General features: G+C 38.7%; 1 protein-coding gene and 1 pseudogene across 6 annotated transcripts in view; one reads left to right on the plus strand and one right to left on the minus strand.

Annotated features, from left to right (window-relative positions):
- Positions 1-21,425, plus strand: part of WWC2 (WW and C2 domain containing 2) — a 210,803-nt gene that overhangs the window by 79,307 nt on the left and 110,071 nt on the right. For 2 of the 6 annotated variants that reach the window (XM_032298717.1, XM_032298720.1), the window contains exon 2: positions 17,306-17,415. The exons of 1 other annotated variant lie outside the window; for it this stretch is intronic. In XM_032298717.1, coding sequence (XP_032154608.1) covers positions 17,306-17,415 — 110 coding nt within the window. Of the gene's footprint in view, positions 1-1,457; positions 1,469-8,557; positions 10,587-17,305; positions 17,416-21,425 lie in introns of those variants that run through there. 3 more of the 6 variants (XM_032298722.1, XM_032298721.1, XM_032298718.1) reach the window with 3 other exon arrangements.
- Positions 35-217, minus strand: LOC116565302 (annotated as a pseudogene).

The raw sequence follows: 21,425 nt of genomic DNA on the forward strand, positions 1-21,425 counted from the left end.
TTATTTTTATTTTTGTTCTTTTTTATTTTTTTGAGCCACTCAGACTGTGTCCTATCCTTCTTACTCTCCCAGGAGAAGAGAAGAATGATCATCAATGGCAAATGGCAGCTGCAGCCAAGCAACAAGGGCCAGCGTCACACTCAGGGGAGAATGCTGTGCCCCCTCCTCACAGAGGAGTTTTTCAATACTGCAAAACAAATACTTGCGAAAGCTTCGTTCCCCAAGAGTGACTTAGTGTGCAGTTGAAAGGGTCATCACAACAGATGTGGTGGTCACCGGGAGATAGATTCGTTGAACACATGTTGAATGAGCACCAGCCGTTGTTCTAGCCACTAAAGAATACAGTAGTGGACAAAATAAGTTATGGGGAGGTAGGAAGGAAGACTAGAGCAATAAAGGAGATAAATTCAGACATAATAATAGCATTAAAGAAATAAACTACATGACATGATAGACAGTGACTACTTTAGATAGATTCATGCATTAGTCAGCTCTGCTGTGGTAATAAGCAACCTGTAAATTTGTGACTTCCACAGGTGTCTCCTTCTAGCTCGTATTCCATCATCAACTAGAGAATAAAGTGAAATATCCTGTAAGCCAAAACTCTCAAGGCCGAGGATCATGCATGATCTGTGAAATCATTTGGTCACTAAAATGTGTTTAGAAAAAAATTCAAATTGGTCTTGGTGAAATATATGCGTAACACAAAAGAGTCAAATTAGATTTATGGTAATAACTAGAAATAGAACCTTTGTAAATTTAATAGAAAACAATTTAATACAAAGAAATCAAAGAAGAAAATTGTAGGGCCTTTGGTCAGAAGCTTTAAATGTTTATTATGCTACTTTGGTGTTTAACAAGGTTCAAGAATAATTAAGAAAGGATGTTTTCTCTTCTTAATAAAGACAATGTATATAAAAAGGTGAACTTTTTGTAGAAACAGTCTGTAAGAAAAATTGAATCTAAGTTTAAAAAGCCTTAGAAGGTGTTAGGAAAAAAATCAGAGTAACACTTATGAACATGTGTGTACATTTTTTGGTTGTCTATAAATAGTCATCTTCGAAATGTTAAATATTCCAGCATGTGCTTTTTCTCTGGCCCGAGAAGCTACAGGTGCACCGAGATTGACTGACTCATTTACTTTCTCAAAACTTTTTTGGGAAGCAGTTAGACTTGTTTTAATTGTATGGTAATCTGTCCCGACGCCTCCATGATTGTCACATTCTGGAAGGCCTGTGCATAACTGAATTTCTTCTTCACCTTGGGACGCTGGAAGATCACTGAGAGTCAAGGCTAGGAAACTCCATTTAGGTCAATTATGTAGCAATCTCTTAGTTAAGGATTAGGCCCTACTAAGCACCTCACTATAGCATTAGGACATTTGTTCAGTTAAATCCCACAGAAACACAATGTTCATGTGGGCAAACCAACATACTTTCTTCTTGCATTTATCCAGGCAAGATTAAGAGTTGAGATATACTGAAACAACACCAAGTTCACGTTATGAACATTTTGAAATTTATTGCAAAATTCATTGATTTTTTTGTCTCTAAATGTAACATTTGCTGTAGACTATAAAAAAGTTAAAATCAGGGCCAAAGTGGCTCATGCCTATAATTTCAGCTCTTTGGGATGCCAGTGTGGGAGGATCACTTGAGCCCAGGAGTTTGAGACCAGCCTGGGCAACACAGTGAGACCCCATTTCTACCAAAAAAAATAAAAAATAAAAAAAATTAGCCAGGCATAGTGGCACATACCTATAAGTCCTAGCTTACTCTTGAAGCTGAAGCAGGAGGATCACTTGAACCTAGGAGTTCGAAGCTGCAGTGAGCTATTATTATGCCACTCCACTCCAGCCTGGGCAACAGAACAAGACCCTAAAGTCTACAAGTAAGGCTGAGGCACCATGACTCCAAGTCCCCTTACTGCAGAAGCTGCATAGCTGGCAGTGCTTCGGAGGTTAACTTTATGAATCTGTGTCTGAGTAAAATACTTGTCAGTATCTAACTTAGGGCTCATTCAAGGATATTCAGTACAGTGTTCTGGATACAATTAAAATGTCCATCATCAGTACCAGACAGTACTGTAAAGGCTAAACTGTGGTCTAAGCTTATTATAAAAGATGCTCCCATGACATAAAATATAAAAAATGAGATAGCAACATGAAAAGTCTCATAAATTGTTGAATGAAAAAAGTAAACCTCAGAATGATGCACATAGTATATGGTATTTTCTAGGCTGTATGTAGAGAAAGGTCTGGAAGAACATATACTGCTTTTAAAGAGAGGAGTGTGAGAACTGGAATGGGAGCTGGTAGTCAAAGAGATCTAGCATTATCTGTGGTATTTTAATATTTTACAAGGAGGGTATATTCATGCATTTTTTAATGAAAATCTTAAAAGTAAGATTTTAAAAACTATTTTCAAAAGACTACTAGCTGCTGTGTAGAGAATGGGTTATAGAAGGATGAGAGTACAAATGTAACAACTAGTTAGGAAGTTAATCCAGGCAAGAGGTGCTAATAGGTTGGATTAGAGAGGTGGTGGTGGAGAGAAAAAGTTGTAAATGGGGCTGTGTTCCGGAGGGTGAGCCTGCAGGATGTTGATGGGGAGGGAAGCATCAAGGATGACTGCCTCCCTGGTTGTGATGTGAGCATCTCGGTTGATGATGGTGCCATTTTCCAAACTGAGGTCATTTGGAGGAGGAATGGGACTGGGGAAGTGGTCATGCGGGGAAAATTAAAAGTTGTTTTTTATGAGTTGTTTGATATGACCATTAGATACCCTAATATAGAATGATCTGGGAGATGTTCTCTGATAAATCTGGACCTCTAAGGAAATGTCTGCCTGGAAATCACTCACTCACTGTTTTCTCTAGCGAACATTGAGCGCCATGTACCATGTATGTGCTTGGCATACAGAGATGAAAAAACCACTAGGAACTCGGTGAACTGAACAGTAAAGTCAACTAAAAAATGGAAACTGTGAAATATTTAAATGGGAAAATATTTCCAAAGCTTAACAATGTCACTAAGTAGTGACAGCTTTGGGAACATGATGTCTTCCCCAAGAAGATGATGTTTGAATTAATATTTAAGGACATTGAATCTTAGAAAACAACTGTTTAAGGGTGAAACTGTAAAAAGAGACAGGATGGTGGAAAAGTGGAGGGAGAGAAGATGCTCCAGGTGGAGGGAATTGCTCATATGAAAGCATGTTTTTACCACCTGTATATCAGGCCAATGGGCTTCTCCTTGATCTCTCCTGGGATTCTATGGATAGATTTTTCAGTAGTTGGTGTCATAGGCATCTGCAATGCAGATGTCCTGTTTCTGAGCTGTGAAGTAGTACTTCTACACTTTGCCATCTTGTCTCATGATTTCCTTGTATTCATGAGGGTATCTTGTTGGTACTAGCTGACATTTCTTTCTTCTTAGATGTTTAGTATTTGTAGTATACTGTGCCTGTAACTCATGCCAGTGATGTCCTGAAACCTGGCCAGTCCCACCAAACTTGAAGTCCATTTTTTCTTTTTGTTTTGTTTTTTTGCCTCTCAAAAGCTAACCTGAGATTCAAACATTTATAGCAACATCATTCATATTAGCTAGAAGTGGAAACAATCCATATATCTGTAAACTGGTAAATGGATAAACAAAATGTGATATCTGAGCAATGGAATACTATTCAGCAATAACAAGAATGAATTCTTAATGCATGCTGTATAATAACATTATATATCTCAAAAACATTATGCCAAATGATAGAAGCTAGACATAAGAAACCACAAATTATATGTTTTTATTTATATGCAATTCCAGAAAGGGCAAATCTGTAGGGACAGGAAGTAGATGAGTGGCTGCTTGGGTCGGGGGGAGGGAGTTTTTCCACAATTTGAAAAAACTTACATGAACTACATAGCCTATAAACATTGAAAAAAATTAAGGAAAAGGTATGGCAAGAATGCATAAAATATATGTAGATACTAGACTGTTTTTATTATTTACTACCATAAAATATACACATCCATTATAAAACATTAAAATTTATTGAGGAGATCCAAGATGACCAAATAGGAACAGCTCTGGAGTGCAGTTCCCAGTGAGAACAATGCAAAGGGTGAGTGATCACCGCATTTCCAGACAAGTTTTTACTGTCCACAGACCAGGAGATTCCTGGGCTGAAAAGCGCCACTGGTTTCCAGCACGGCTCTTTCTGGAGATGCCGTGGGTTTCCACACAAAAACACACACAAATCTGGGCAGCTGTTTCAACTGATGCCTGGAACACCTGGGAGTCAGAGCTGCTCATTCTGACCTGCCCATCCCCAGCTGAAAAAGAGGGGGTTGAAACAGGGAGCCAGGTGATTTGGCATGACAGGCCCCACCCCCACAAAGACCAGCAATCCGAAATGCCCTGGATTGAGAGTTTTGCAGCAAGTGCAGCTGGACTTGGGATGGTCCAGCTCTGTGTGGGGAAGGGCATCTACCACTACTGAGGTAGTCCGCCATTACCGAGGCAGTCCACTATTACCAAGGCAGACCGCCATTACAGAGGCAGCCCTAACTGTACTTCTGTAAACCAAACTTCAAGGAAGTTTACACAGCAGCTGGGCAGAGCCCGTGGCAGCTCAGCAACGCCTCTGCTGGCAGACTGTGACTAGACTGCCTCCTTGCTGGGCAGGGCGTCTCTGAAAAAAGGCAGCAGCACATCAGGAACTTATAAATAAAGCCCTACATTCCCAGGACAGAGGACCTGGGAAAAGAGGCAGTTATGAGTTCCACTGCAGCAGACTTAAACGTACCTGCCCAGCAGCTCTGAATGGAGCAATGGATCTCCCAGCACAGCACTTGAGCTCCTATAAGGGACAGACTATCTCCTCAAGCAGTTCCTCGACCCCCATATATCCAAAGAGACACCTCATAAAGGAGAGCTCAGGCTGACATCTGGCGGGTATCCTTCTGGGACAAAGATACCAGAAGAAGAAACTGGCAGCAACCCTTACTGTTCTGCAGCCCTTGCAGGTGATCCCCAGGCAAGCAGGCTCTGTAATGGACCTCCAGCAGTCTTGCAGCAGAGGGGCCTGACTGTTAGAAGGAAAACTAAGAAACAGAAAGAAATAACTTCAACATCAACAAAAGGGACATCCACTCAGAGACCCCATCCAAAAGTCACCAGCTACAAAGACCATAGGTAGATGAATCCACAAAGATGGGAAGAAACTATTGCAAAAAGGATGAAAACACCCAAAACCAGAACGCCTCTTCTCCTCCAAGGGATCACAGCTCCTCACCAGCAAGGGATCAAAGCTGGATGGAGAAAGAGTCTGATGAATTGACGGAAACAGGCTTCAGAAGGTGGGTAATAACAAACTTCTCAGAGCTGAAAGAACATCTTCTAACCCAATGCAAAGAAACTAAGAACCTTGCAAAAAGGTCTGACTAAATGCTAGCAAGAATAGTCAGCTTAGAGAAGAATATAAACAACTTGATGGAGCTGAAAAATACAACACGAGAACTTTGTGAAGCATACACAAGTGTCAGTAGCTGAATCCACCAAGCAGAAGAAAGGATATCAAAAATTGAAAATCAACTCAATGAAATAAAATGAGAAGGCAAGATTAGAGAAGAAAGAGTGAAAAGAAATGAACAAAGCCTCCAAGAAATATGGGATTATGTGAAAAGACCTAATCTACATTTGATAGGTGTACCTGAATGTAATGGAGAGAATGAATCCAAGCTGGAAAACACTCTTCAGGATATTATCCAGGAGAACTTCCCAAACCTAGCAAGGCAGGCCAATATTCAAGTCTAGGAATATAGAGAACACCACAAATATACTCCTCAAGAACAGCAACCCCAAGGCACATAATTTCAGATTCACCAGGGTTGAAATGAAGGAAAAAATGCTAAGCGCAGCCAGAGAGAAAGGTCAGGTTACCCACAAAGGGAAGCCTATCAGACTCACAGCAGATCTCTCAGCAGAAACCCTACAAGCCAGAAGAGTGTGGGGGTCAATATTCAATATCCTTAAAGAAAAGAACTTTCAACCTAGAATTTCATATCCAACCAAACTAAGCTTCATAAGTGAAAGAGAAATAAAATTTTTTTATGAACAAGCAATTGCTGAGAGATTTTGTCACCACCAGGCCTGCCTTATGAGAGTTCCTGAAAGCAGCACTAAACATGCAAAGGAACAACCAGTACCAGCCACTTCAAAAATGTACCAAATGGTAAAGACCATCAACACAATGAAGAAACTACGTCAACTAACGGGCAAAACAGCCAGCTAGCATCAAAATGGCAGGATCAAATTCACATAGAACAATATTAACCTTAAATGTAAATGGGCTAAATGCCCTAATCAAAAGACACAGACTGGCAAATTGGATAAAAAGTCCAGATCCATCATTGTGCCATATTCATGAAACCTGTGTGAGGACACACATAGGCTCAAAATAAAGGGATGGAGGAAGATTTACCAAGCAAATGGAGAGCAAAAAAAAAGCAGGAGTTACAGTCCTAGTCTCTGAGAAAACAGACTTTAAACCAACAAAGATCAAAAGAGACAAAGAAGTGCATTACATAATGGTAAAAGGATCAATGCAACAAGAGCTAACGATCCTAAATATATACGCAGCCAATACGGGAGCACCCAGATACATAAAGCAAGTTCTTAATGACCTACAAAGAGACTTAGACTCCCACACAATAATAGTGAGAGACTTAGACACCACACAATAATAATGGGAGACTTTAACACTCCAATGTCAATATTAGATCAACGAGACAGAAAGCCAACAAGGATATCCAGGACTTGAACTCAGATCTGGACCAAGCAAACCTAATAGACATCTACAGAACTCTCCAGACCAAATCCACCGAATATGTATTCTTCTCAGCACCACATCCCACCTACTCTAAAATTGACCACATAATTGGAAGTAAATCACTCCTGAGCAAATGCAAAAGAATGGAAATCATAGCAAACAGTCTGTCAGACTACAATGCAATCAAATTCGAACTCAGCATTAATAAACTAATTCAGAACTGCATAGTTTTATGGAAACTGAACAACTGGCTCCTGAATGTTGACTGGGTAAACAATGAAATGAAGGCAGAAATAAAGATGTTCTTCGAAACCAATGAGAACCAAGACACAACGTACCAGAATCTCTGCAACACATTTAAAGCAGTGTCTAGAGGAAAATTTGTAGCAACAAATGCCCACATGAGAAGCAAGAAAAGATCCAAAATCAACATCGTCACAATTGGAAGAGCTAGAGGAGCAATATCAAAAATATTCAAAAGCTAGCAGAAGACAAAAAATAACTAAGATCAGAGCAGAACTGTAGGAGACAGAGACACAAAAAACCCTTCAAAAAAATCAGTAAATCCAGGAATCTGGAAAAGATCAACAAAATAGACTGCTAGCCAGATTAATAAGAAAGAAAAGAGAGAAGAATCAAATAGATGCAATAAAAAACAAAAAAGTGTTTTGATGCAGTTATTGAAAGGTTTTCTCGTATCTTGTTCCATTGTCAGGAAACGTAGGTATCAACTAACACCTTAATACCAGCTTCATGTTGTTATTTGAATAATTGTATATACTATTACTTCTGTATAAATAGAAAATTTTTGAAAGAATAAATTACAACCTTTTCATGATATAGTTGACATTTTCTTTCTACCTTCCTTTATACTCTTTCTTCCATTAAACATTTATTATGTATTGACTATATATGAGGTAGGAATTAGGCATTGTGCTAGAGAGTGAGAAGAAGGTAGGTCCCTGCCTTTGAGAAGCTCATAGTTTGGGCTGGAGGCTGAGTCCACTGTAGTGACATGCCTTATGTGGCAGCTGATCTCTGTGGAGGTGGGATAAGGTTCATGCAGCATAATTGAGAATAGCATTTCTAGGTTAAATGGAATCAACATTTAAAAAAATTTAAATATTCATTTGAAGTTCTGGGGTATGTGTGCAGTAATGTGCAGGTTTGTTACATAGGTAAATGTGTGCCATGGTGGCTTGCTGCACCTATCAATCCATCACTGTTTCCCCTAAAGCTCTCCCTTCCCCTACCCGGAATCAACATTTTAATGGATTTTTAACACTGCCAAATTGTTTCTTAAAAGGAGTGTATCGAGTTACAAAGTCACCAGCAATAAATGAAAGTAGCTGATGCCCCACATCCTCACCAGAGTGAGTTTCATCACTAAGACAAAGCAGCACAGCGGGAAGCAGTGGCTCAAACCTGTAATCTCAGCACTTTGGGAGGCCAAGGAGGTCAGATCACCTGAGCTCAGGAGTTTGAGATCACCCTTGGCATTAGACCTCCCTTTTTTCCTGCAAAGGAAAAACTAATAAATTTAGCCAAGTGTGTTGGTGTGCACCTGTAGTTCCAGCTCCCTGGGTGGCTGAGGTGGGAGGATGGCTTCAGCCCTCGAGATTGAGGCTGCAGTGAGCTGAGCCATGATTGTCCCACTGCACTCCAGCCTGGGCGGCACAGTAAGACCCTGTCTATAAAAACAAACAAAACTTGATACTTTAATAGGCTTAAATTTTAGCCTCATTATTTTATTGTATTTGGCATTTCTTTTTATTATTAGTGATGTTTAACATTTTCCCATGCTTTTATTATCTTTTGTGAAAATACTTTATTCACTTAGATTCTTGGCATTATTATATATGTGTTACTCCTTTTTAAAACAACGTATTGAAGTGAAATTTACCTAATGTAAATTAACCGTTTAAAAATGATCAATTCATTAAGTACATTCACAGTGTTGTGGAACCAGCCCCTACGTTTAGTTTCAGGACATTTTCACCACTCCTGCAAGGTACCCAGTAAGCAGTTTCTATTTGCCCCTCTCCTTGTCACCAGGCAACCGTTAATCTACTTTCTGTTTTTATCGATTCGTGAACTAGATATTTCATATATTGGAATCATATAACATGTGACCTTTTGTGCCTGGCTTCTTTCACTTAGCATAATGTTTTGGAGGTTCATCCACGTTATAGCATGTATAAGTACTTCGTTGCTTTTTACGGCTAATATTCCATTTCCTGTATATACCACAATTTTTTATGCGTTCACCTGTTGATGGGAATTTGGGCTGTTTCCACCTTTTGGCTGTTATGAATAATGCAGCTGTGATCATGCACACACATGTACTTATTCAAGTACCTATTTTAACTTCCTTTAGAAGTAGACCTAGGAGTGGTATTGTGAGATCATATGGTAATTCCATTTTAACTTTTTGAGGAATTGCAAAACCATTTTCTACAGAGGCTGCACCATTTTACGTTCCCACCCACAATGTACAGAGTTCCCATTTCTCCACATCCTTGTCAACACTTGTGTCTTATGTATATGTTTTTTTTAATGATAGCCATGATAGTGGGTGTGAACTGGTACTTGACTGTGGTTTGATTTGTATTTCCATAATAACTAATGATGATGAGTACTGTTAATATTTGTAAGTGAGAAAATGAAGGAAAAAGAAAGCCGTACTCTTGAAGTTATTTTCAAATTAGTTAAGTATCCTTTGAAGAAAGGAAATGTTTACATAAAATTAAGTGAAGTGTCCTATTCCAAATTTGAGTACTGTTAAGCTATTAATTCTGTTTAAATATTTCATCGTTTTCGTAACAGAGGTACTTCTAAAATACAGCCTTTTGCCTCCAGGTTTGTTTTTAGCTTGTTTTCCATTTTTCCATCACCTGGCTGGATAAGGGATTCAACCTAATTTATGCCTTTTAAACAATAGCAGTCAAAGTGAACTTCTGGTCCCTGAAGTTTACTGATGAGTATTGCCTCAGAACTTAGAGATGTAAATCCTCAGGTCCTTCCCATATCTACTGAGTCAGAAACTTTGAGGGTGACCCCAGCAGTCTGTGTTTTTACAAGCCTTTCAGTTGAGTCAGATTGGAGGCACATGTAGTTGTCAGAACTGCTACTGTAAACCAAGATTCTTAGGTTGATTCTATGATAAACAAACAGCCCTTGTGGGAGTTGTAATCCACAATGTTGGTCTCATTAGCACCACATTTTTTTAGCTTAAGTAGTCAGACAATATGAACAATTAAGTTGAAATCATGTTAAAACCTCCTATTTAAGAAAGCATAAATCATATAGTTTTACCTAGAAACTGCTATTCAGTTTAAAAATTATGTTAAAAAGAGGAAAGTATTTTTCAAAAGCTGCTTTTGATCTTTGGCCAAATACTGAAGTAATTTAAGAGGCCCATACCCATGATGTATATTTTTCCTTTTATTTGTACTTTTTCAGTTTTTTTGGCCTTGCTTTTCATGAGCTATGTTTCCTTTTATTTGTGTCTAGACTTTATTTTTTACTGCTTCAGAGCCAACATTATGAAGCTTTTTATTGTGAAGGCCAATACGGCAGAGATGTTGACTGGAGAGAGAAGTGTGCGTGACCCAAACACGGGCTTATTTGAAGAGGAGTGTTTTTTTTTTTTTCTGCGCAGGCTATTCAAAAGGAAGAAGTATATCTACTTTGCAGAGTTTTATGAGGATTTAACTCACACATTTATGTATATTATAACGTGTGGTACATGATAAGCATTCAGTAAGTGTTTTATATTATTAGTATAATTGCTGTATGTAAAATTTGACTTTTTCTTTAACATAGAATATGGTAAGCATTGAAGCTTTTGCAAATAATATATCTGGATCTCACAACCCAACAGCATGAACCATGTGCCCTTTCAAAGGCAAATCACCCACAGATATTGTCTTTCAAAAGTGTATTCATGAAGTAACTATAGAATTAAGTGTTAGGTGGCAGAGGGGAAATTCTATGATAGGGCCTCCTAAAGTCCTCCTGTTTTAAAGCCTCTAGGCTAGGATGAGGGAATGGTTAGGAATGGTTAGTAAGTGAATGGCAAAAGAAGAGTCAAAGGGTTTGAGGAAAGGCTTTTTTGTTTTGTTTTGTTTGAGATGGAGTCTCTCTCGCTCTGTAGCCCAGGCTGGAGTGCAGTGGCATGATCTCGGCTCACTGCAACCTCTGCCTCCTGGGTCCTGGTTCAAACAATTCTCCTACCTCAGCCTCCCGAGTAGCTGGGATTACAGGCACAAGCCACCAATGCCCAGCTAATTTTTGTATTTTTGAGTAGAAAAGGGGTTTCACCATGTTGGCCAGTCTGGTCTTGAACTCCTGACCTTGTGATCCGCCCACCTCGGCCTCCCAAAGTGCTGGGATTACAGGCGTGAGCCATCGTGCCTGGCCGAGGAAAGGCTTTTTTAGGGGAGAGGGGATTGAATATATTTATAGATTGAAGGAGAAAAAATTAACCATATGAGAAGAGATAAGTCTCAGATGGTAAGAGGTGGAATGAGACTGCAGAGTAGAGAGGAGCGGCAGGGGTGACGGCAGGAGACTGGCAGGCTGGAGTGGAGGAGAGATATGAGACGTGCAGAGAGGAGTGGGATGTGTGTGTCTGGGGGAGCAGCCCTGGGAGACAAGATAGTTGTGTTCAAATATTTGAAAGTCTATGATGTGGAGGAGGTAGCAAACTAGTTCTCTTTGGTACCAGGTGACAAAACTCATGCCAGCTGTAGGAGGACCAGACCTAGATCCAATATAGGGGAGAATTATCTGAGGACCCAAGCAGGTACAAAGACGACATGAGCTAATCTGAAGAAATGATCCTGGCTAGGCTGCCTAGTTATGTTTCTTGCCAGCTCTATAGCACTGGGTGAATCGTTTAAATGCTGGAGCAGCAGTCTCCTTCCTAACCCGTTGCACCAGGCTAAGGGCCTTCCTGGCCAAGTCCTAGTGTGACAAGTTAGTTATCTGCCTGGCTGTCCTCACGTTGGCTCTCTAGGGCAAGGACCAAGTCCTTGTTATATCCCCCTATGCACACAGGGTCCGAAACACAGGACTCTGTGACATGTGTTTTAGGTTTCCCATAAAACACAAAATTTTGGCTGTGTCATATACAGAATTCAATCTGTAAAAAATGGGAATAGCAAAACCCATTTTGAAGGATTGTTGTTAGGGTTAAATGAGATAACATATGAAACAACCTTGCATAATTCTTGGAACATAATAGACAACTAATAAAATTAGTTTCTTTCCTTTCTGAAAAAATCAGTATGTCATAAAATGATATTCAAGATACTGAGTAACTGTTTTAATAAACAGTAATATAAGTTTCCAGACACCTAAAAGGGCTCATGGCAGGAAGCATATGGGAGTGAGGCTAGATTGGAGCTTCCAGATGTTGCCCAGTCTATTTTTCTTGTCTTTAGCTAAAAATGATTTCGGGAAGAGATGATTCTCCCCATTGTGACTTGTGCGTTTTGTTTTGTTTGGTTTTGTTTTTGAGACAGTCTAGCTCTGTTGCCCAGGCTGCAGTGCCGCGGCACGATCTTGGGTCACTGCAACCTCTGCCTCCCAGGTTCAAGCACTTCTCCTGCCTCAGCCTCCTGAGTAGCTGGGATTACAGGTGCCTACCACCACACCTGGCTAGTTTTTATAATTTTAGTGGAGATGGGGTTTCACCATGTTGGCAGGCTGGTCTCGAACTTGTGACCTCAAGTGATCTGCCTGTCTCGGCCTCTCAGATTGCTGGGATTACAGGTGTTAGCCACCGTACCTGGCCCATTGTGACCTGTTCTAATATCTAATCTTTATTTTCTGGAAATTCTGTCTAATATGACTTCTCTAATAATTTAAGCTAATTTCCTCACAGACATGGAAGTAATCTCATTACTATTTTCTGAAGCAGTTTGTAGAATTTTTCTTAAAGCCATTTTTTTCTAGTTGCTTCCATCCACTCTTTCCTATTATTCTCTTTTGTTTGTTTCTTTGTGTTGGTAGTTTCCCTATCTAGTAATAGATAGAAGTTGTTGGCCTGGCATGGTAGCTCAGGCCAGCACTTTGGGAGGCCAAGGCAGGCGGATTGCCTGAGGTCAGGAGTTTGAGACCAGTTTGCCCAACATGGTGAAATCCAGTCTCTACTAAAAATACAAAAAAATTAGCTGGGCGTGGTAGTGTGCACCTGTAATCCAAAAGTGATCTCAGGATCACTTGCTTGAACTAGGGAGGTGGAGGTTGTAGTGAGCTGAGATCGCGCCACTGCACTCTAGCCTGTTCGACAGAGCGAGACTCTGTCTCAAAAAAAAAAAATTTGTTTTGAGGAAAATAATTGACATCATTATAAATGAAGATTCTTTTAGGACTATAGAAAGATTTCTAGTACTTTATCTTTGCTTTAAAATTCAAATAGTGAAACACATCTTTACTTCCTCCCTGTTCTCTTAGAGCAAGTCAGTGATGTTTCTGTGAGCAGATTCTATAGTAATCATAGGCAGCTGACAATATGAGCACTGTTTTATGTGAGCTAAACCATGAGAACAACAGATGCTACAAAGTAAAAATAACTGTTAAGACTTTTAACGTTTGTGCTAAACTATGTATTTGGGAGCTTCTGAATTGTGGCAAGAGTTTTAGTAATCTGAAATGTTTTTTTCAAGTGCTTATTCATTTAGTGCAATTAGCGCGAAGTCAGGTTTTCTGGAGTTGTGCTTGTACACGTGTACACGGTATTCACCATCATGTAATTATGATGTGAACAAATATATCACTGTGTGTCATCTCATGTCATAGGACAGGTATCCATGCGTTGACAGTAAATATTAAATGACTGTAAAAGAATGATACAATGCCAACAAGGAGAGGAAATATGGTGCAGAGTTAAATTTTGTATATAAACGTTAGCAAAGTGCTGCAGTAAATTACCATTTTCTTCATATTAGGCATGGTGCAAAGGAAGACTTTTTAAGTAAAGAGAAATCTCTGGAATTCAGCATAAAGACTCTAGTTAATTTCAGGATTTGTTGTTGTTGTTGTTGTTGTTGCAAGTTGTTGCTCCTTTGCAGGGAACCAACAAAAAACAAACTCTATTTGTTACTTACTTAACATCAAAGAAAGCTTGAATGTGTAAGAGATTCCATGTGTACAACGAGAGGAAGAAATTTAAAAGTTAATTAACATCAGTTCACTGTATTTGTTTTAATGTATGTTGTTTGTAATTTTGGAATACATCTGTTCTTTTTGCTTTATGTTATTTTTTAGTACATCATAGTATATTTTCTTTCTATTAGGATAGTCCTGTAATTGGGTGCTTAATTTGTTTGGAATCTGAGAATGTTATTCTATTTATATTTTATAATTTGCATAACAACTAATTCTAAAATTTTATATATTTGCAAATATGTATGTAATGGTTTTACTTATTGATAGAGTGTAGAGAAAAGATACATATTTATCCATATATAGAAAATAAAGTATTAAATTGATATTTGAAGTAACACTGCAAATAAACTTTTATATTAAACATTTTAGGAGTGAAATTTTCTGAATTTTTCAGAGTTCACAATTACATGTATACCTATAGATGTAATTCTAGTCTTAGAATAGTGACAGATAAATGCTTATCTGCTAATCAGTTAGTGGAACAAACTGGATTATTTCCAAATGTAATCAAGTTACTATTAACTTGTAATCATAGCACATGCTCTGAAGCTTTTATAAGTTCTTATTCTAAAAGCAATAAATATATTCCTGTCATACTCATGCTTAAGCAGATTGAATTGGTGCCCAGGTAATACTAGTCTAATATTTCTCTTTTGTCACTTAAACTTAACGTTCTCATGTTTCCTCCTTCTTCATTTCTTTAGGATGCATGTGCCTTTTAGACAGCATTGATAAAGGAGTTAGTGAAAGAGAATCACCAAACAGTGATACAGAGTGTGTCCTGGCACAGAAGCTCTTAATCTAGTTGCTTTATTGGGGTAGTCAAAGAGACCATGTATGCAGACAAGGAGGTGTCCTAGGGTATAGGGATTTTTGATACGGTATCTCATTCTTTGTCAAAAGAAAAATCAATTTTCCTGGGCAGTTTTTGATGTAAGACAGAATTTGAGCACAATTCTAAGAATAAACATTTTTGCATTTGAACTCAGATTGAGTTCAAATAAACTCCATGTTTACAAAGAAAACATGGCAAGTTGACATATTTGGGCACATTGCTTAACATGTTTGAGATTCATTTTACTCATCTGTCATATATTGAAGCTTACCATTTCATGGTCATTATACTGTTTAGTTTTCATCTCAACTTAATTGTCTTCTTACCACCTTAAAAAAAAATAGGAAACTGGGGCTTTTAAGGCTAATAACTTGCTCTAGGTTGTATAGTGAGTAAGTGGAAGAATAAATATTTGAGCCCAGTTCTCTTTGATGCCAAATTTCAAGCTCTTAACTACTAAGCCCATCGTTCCCACACTTTAGTGTGCAGCAGAATTACCTGGAAAGCATGCATTGCTGGGACCTAGAGTTTCTCTCCACAATAGGGCTCAAGAATTTGTATTTCTTTTTTTTTTTTTTAATCATTTTAGTTTTTCTAGAGATAGGGTCTCACTCTGTTGCCCAGGCTGGAATGCAGTGGTGCAGTCATGGTTCACTGCAGTGTTGAACTCCTGGGCTCAAATGATGCTCCCACCTTGGCTTCCCAAAGTGCTGAGATTACAGGCATGAGCCACCGTACCTGGCTAATTTTTTATTTTTTTGTAGAGAGAAGGTCTCACTGTGTTGCCCAGGCTAGTCTTGAACTCTTGGTCTTAACCCATCCTTCTGCCTCAGCCTCCCAAAGTGTTGTAATTACAGCATGAGCCACTGTGCCCAACCAGAATTTGTATTTATAACCAGGTCCAGATGTTGATGCACTGGTTCTGGAAACTATATTCTGAGAACCACAGTTCTGTACTGTGCTACCTGATTTGATTGCGCTGAGGGATAAATGAGAAAATTCACATATGCTTGTGTTAATAATCACTGACATTTATTGCTACTTATAATGTCTTGGATACTCTTCCAAGTTAAATTCTTCTTATCCTGAGTTTAATTTTAGGAGCTAAATTGTAGGGAGAGTATATAAAGGTATAATCACTACTCAAAAGAGAAGGAAACTGAGGTAGGAAGAGGTGCCCAGTAGGTGGTCTCACAGTGAGTCAGTGGTAGAGCGGGTTACCCTCATTATTGCTTCTGCCTGCTCATCTAGTTTGGAAGGCCAGTGTCTTCTTTGGAGCCATCCCCAGAAAGAGAGATTTCATGCTATGGGAAGGCTGAGAGAAAAGTAGACCCTTCCTTTCATCTATTGGTGTTTTGTGTCCTTGGAGGACTATTGCAGAGTAGGCCTGGAAAAAAATAATTTTCCTCCTTTTTATATCATTCTTCAGCATTCTGAAGGGTGGGTGATGTACTTTGTTATTCCGATGAATGATGTGATTCTGAAAATGACCTATATTTCAATTGAACTATGAGATCTTTGACAGTCATTAGCATGGATAAAAGAGATTCCTGGAGATTTTCTATGTAAGAACCATGCTAGTGGTGCCAGTGCATTAAATTAGAAAATGTGTTGACTGATGGTGGCCGCACTCCAGGAAGGCATCTGTGGTGTTAACCTGCTGATTGCTGCTCCAGTAGCCAAGGAGAATCTCAAAAACAAAATGCAAGGATGTGAGAAAAAAAAAAAAACCTATTGTAATTAAGTCTGAAACCTATGCTCTGCTTGGGAAACTATGTAGTTTCTTTGTTGGTTTTAAAGAGAAAAGTCCTACAGAGAAAGCGTCTTAAAGAAAAAATGGTCTTAAGAGAGGGTATAAAGCAATTTCAAAAGATGAGATCACATTGATATGTGAATGAATACTTTATGTATTTGGTCCAGTTAAAAATTTTGTTGGGTGACTGTTATGTACAAGATACTTACAAAAAATTTGTCTTTCCTCTCAAGGAGAACTTATAGTAGACTTCACAGTTGAGTGTTTTAGTTAATTTATATAGGAGCATTCAGTCTGAAACTGGTGTAACCTCATTCAGATCTTGTCTCAAAGCTACTGATAGGATTTTCCTGATACCAGTATTTGAACCCTGGGACCCATTTTTCTTTTTAATGGGGTATCCGTTTCACTGCAGAGCTAGAGCTACATCCCAGGCTTCCTGACTCTCAGCTTGGCGTTTTCCCTGATTTTGGATGTCTTTATTTATTTATTGTATAGATTTATCACCAAGTATTAGGGAGTGAACTTTCAAAACGGTATTATGACTTATCCTACTTTTTTGGTTATAAACCTCTGTATTTTATCCTTGTTTTTTTTTTTTTTTCTTTAAGATTTTAAATGCAACCTAGACACTTAACTTGTGGTTAGGGTGCTGAATTTTGATATATGCAGTTTGACGGAAAGAATCACTGGTGTATCTATTCTGGTTTGTTGTAGGTTAACGAAGCCTTTGTCATTTGCTGATTGTGTTGGGGATGAGCTGCCGTGGGGATGGGAAGCAGGGTTTGACCCTCAGATTGGTGTCTACTACATCGATCACATCAACAGTAAGTTTTCCTTTTTGGTAAAAGCAAATATACCAGAAAAGCAGTCCCCAAAAACCTAGTCACACAAAAGGATAAACATTTTACAAAGTGAATTTCCTTATTTTAAACCCCATTTTCTTAGTGGCCAATATTTAACTGAAATGGTTGTCTTAGTATTTGGAACATGTACATAGGGTTGTCCTTATGGAGATGGAGAGGGAGAAGGGGTGTCTGACCTGTGTGCCTGTGTGCCTGCCTGCTGAGGAATGAGGATTGTCCTTTAGGACAGGTCTCGGAGCCTCTGGGGATCAGAGCTGTTGGGCTCCTCTTTCCATGGCCACTGCACCTTCTGACTGGGCTCCTCCTTTCCTTATTTTTGCCACAGAAAGACTTGGGCATTGACACAGTATGGTTTCTAGGCTGGGATTGGAGAGGGGTTGGCCCTTATCAGTGGCTGTAGAAGACAGCATAGCTGGGAAAAGTCCTAAACCCCTTCCTTCTTTCTGTTTCCTGATTTCTTTGCCGTTGGAAGGGGAAAACCTCTTGTTTTAACAGCATTTAAATCTTTCACATCTCTGACATAGTAAGTCTAGGGCAGAGGATTACTGTGACTGTGATTCACTTAAAAATAATTATTTTTATAGATTTTGGGGAATACACAATGAATTTATTCCTTATTATCTTATTTCTTTTAGATCTATTCTTATATTTAAAATTTTTATATGCAGTACTCTGTAATATCTTTAGGAACAATATCACTGTAGCAAAGGGTTTCATTTGATGCTTACCCATTGGTGATGGCCTGCAGCTGCCTTTGTGTAGCTGGATGATGTGTTTCTCAAGAGGTCAAAAAAGCCTGTATTTTTGGCTGTGAGGCACCATCTTCCAGGTGGGTGAGATGGAGGGGCAGAAAGGAGCGTAAGCACTCTAAAGTCCAGTGAGCACATACAGTCATTGATCTGTTTTAATAGAACACCTGTCATACACAGTTTGGGAACCAATTTTTATGTGCACTGTACATTGTTAGTTCAACACAAATACAAATAATAGTTTCTACAACATGTTGCCTTAGCCTCTTTTATATGACCAGAAGAAATGTGACTTTTTGGAAGAGATATTATTTCTCTGTCCTTGAAAGTTTCTAAAAGTTCTATGAAGGATTAATGATTATGTTTTTAAATTAGCTTTTAATTTTGTGTTTTCTAATAATAAATGTATATTGATATACTATATATACCAGGTTTTGTTGTGTATCAGTAACTAACAACCAAATGTCATCTGTAATGGTGATGAAATGAACTAATTTTGGTAAAATTAAGTTCATTTCAAGCACTGTCTCACCCTTATATCATTGCAAATAAACAACTCAGTGAAATATCTGAAATGTATTAACTATTTAACTCTCACTTCTTTACTTGCTTTAGATGAATAATTATGTAGCTTTCTTTCCTTAAAGTAGTATTTGGGAAACCAGAAACCAACTGTGCCATCCTAGGTCAACAGAAATAAGCTCTCTTTGTACCAACATCAGCTTCCCTCTCAACACCTACAAACTCTTTGGTATCTAAACCCACCTTCACTGCTTTCTTCTCTTTCTCAGTGAAAGAGGCATTCCTCTGGATACCACCACCCCTATAAATACCTCTTAATAACTTTTCTATTTCATCCTTCTTTCCTGTTTGGTATCTTTACTAGTTATTTCCTGATTTTAAAATGTTCTTCTACCATTTCTAGTAATAAATTATTTTGTCTTAATATATAAACACTGGAAACTCTCAAAACGAAACCAAAACCGCAAAACAAATACAAACAGATGGCATTAAACTCCTTTTCTTCACCCTCTCAAAACCATCCTTCAGCCGAAATCCCTCACCAGCCTTGGTTGTCTCCTCTTCCCTTCACAGCCAGACTTGCTGAAAGCTGTAGTCTGCAGGAACTCCACTTCCTCCATTATTCTCCATCATCTCACAGAAACTGTTCTTGCTGAGGGCACCTGAGACACCATAATGTAGTCTGGATATTTGTCCCATCTAAATCTCATGTTGAAATGTAATCTCCAGCGTTGGAGGTAGGGCCTGATGGGAGGTGACTGGATCATGGGAGTGGATTTCTCATGGTTTAGCACCATCCCCTTGGTGCTGTCTTCACTGTGGTGCGTTCTCACATGATCTGGCTGTTTAAAGGTGTGAGGCATCTTCCCCTTGCTGTCTTGCTTCCTCTCTCTCCACATAATGTACCTGCTCCAACTTTGCCTTCTGCCATGAATAAAAGCTCCCTGAGGCCTCCCCAGGAGTCTAGCAAATGCCAGGGCCGAGCTTGTACATCCTGCAGAACCGTGAGTCAATTAAACCTCTTTTTTTTTTTTTTTTTTTAAATAAATTACTCAGTCTCAGGTATTCCTTTATAGCAAGGCAATAAGGGTCTAATACAACCCACAAATTATCAAATCCAAACAACACTGTAGGCTTGTCTCTGTGACTTGTCACTGTGAGTTATTCCCTCCTGCTCTTTATTCGTTTGATTTTGTGACATACTGTTCACATACCTGACTGCACCTGCCCACCTTTCTTTTACCTGTTCCTTTTTCACCTGGACCCGATGCCAGGATTTCTGTAATAGTCTTCTGTTGTTTGCATGCTGCAGATCTCCTTGGGTGATAACTTTAGTTACTTCCTTCAGGCTACTGACTGCCACATCTAAGTCTTTCTCAGAGTCTGGATGCATATGTTGTATTTCTTGCTAGAAGGCTCTTCCCAGTCTGCTTGCACTGGCATCTCCTTTTTCATCTCCTGCCCTGCCTGGCACTGGAGATCTCTAGGAGTACCCTGTGCCTCCTTGGCTGGTTGCCTTTCTTTGCATCCATGGAGCCTAGCCTGAACACTCTCTGCACAGGTCCTAGACCTTCACTGAAGGCCACATCCTTCTAGGGGTGGTCTGCTCAGGTGCCACTGCTGCTCATAGGCCTTCTCTGATACCCACCCTTCCACTTCACAGGTCCCATCACATTCTGGTTGAATGCTCCTTCCAGATATTTCTGGAGGACCAGGTATGTAGGGATTTTTTAAAAAGCATTGTCATATTGCATTTATATTATTTTTTGTTTTCCTCACTAAATTGCGAGCCTCTTGAGGGCACTGACTGCATCTTTTATGTTTTCATTGCTGGGTGACTAGTATAATGATAAACTCTTAAAATGTTAAAAAGAAGAGCTTTATTGCTTAATTCAGCAATCAAAAGCTTTCTGTTCTTATTTAAAGGAATTAAAGTACACTTCAAGTATAAACTATGCTTCAGAAAGCACCATTTTGAATATTTTAAAACTTCACTATTAGAATATAAAATTTTAAGTTTACTATTTTGCTTTAATGGTAATGGTATTCTAGTGGTCTGATGTACCCAAATTACCAGCAGCAAATAGTTCACCCACTGAAAATGATCTGGTCCATTGTCTCATTAATCTTCAAGACATTCTTTTGAGGTAGTTTAGGAAACAAATGGTATTATCTTCTCAAACAGCTGTTCCACACATATGTTGTGTTTTGACATTGTATAGTTTCAGCATCATTTTCTCATTATTTAAATAAAAGATGAAATAAGAAATGTTTAGCTGTTTAATACTATCTCTAAGAAACACTATTGAATATTTAGAAGTAAAAGATTTGACCTTGACAGTAAAAGTTATTTTGGGCCATAAGTGTTTTATGGTCATTTTCACCTTTCAGTGGGTATGTGTGGAATGGGGATATAGATATCAATGAGGGATGTTTGTAACTAACTAGAAGGTAATAAGGAGGTATGGTTTGTAAGGTTTTGATGTTACTAATACAACCAGAAGTAAATCACTTTTTGGTAGAGTCAGAGTTGTACTACAGTTTTTTATCTTTCTTTTAGTAATCGAGGTTTCATATACATACACAAAAATGCACAGATTTTAAGCATTTATTCTGAGCAGACTTTGACATATGTATAATCTTTCATAATTTGCCCCTGCATCAAGGTACAAACTTCTTCCATCTCCCTAGTAAGTTCTA

The sequence above is a fragment of the Sapajus apella genome, unplaced genomic scaffold (genome assembly GCF_009761245.1).
Source record: "Sapajus apella isolate SASKATOON/1434 unplaced genomic scaffold, GSC_monkey_1.0 scaffold39, whole genome shotgun sequence".
Classification (NCBI taxonomy): Eukaryota; Metazoa; Chordata; class Mammalia; order Primates; family Cebidae; genus Sapajus; species Sapajus apella.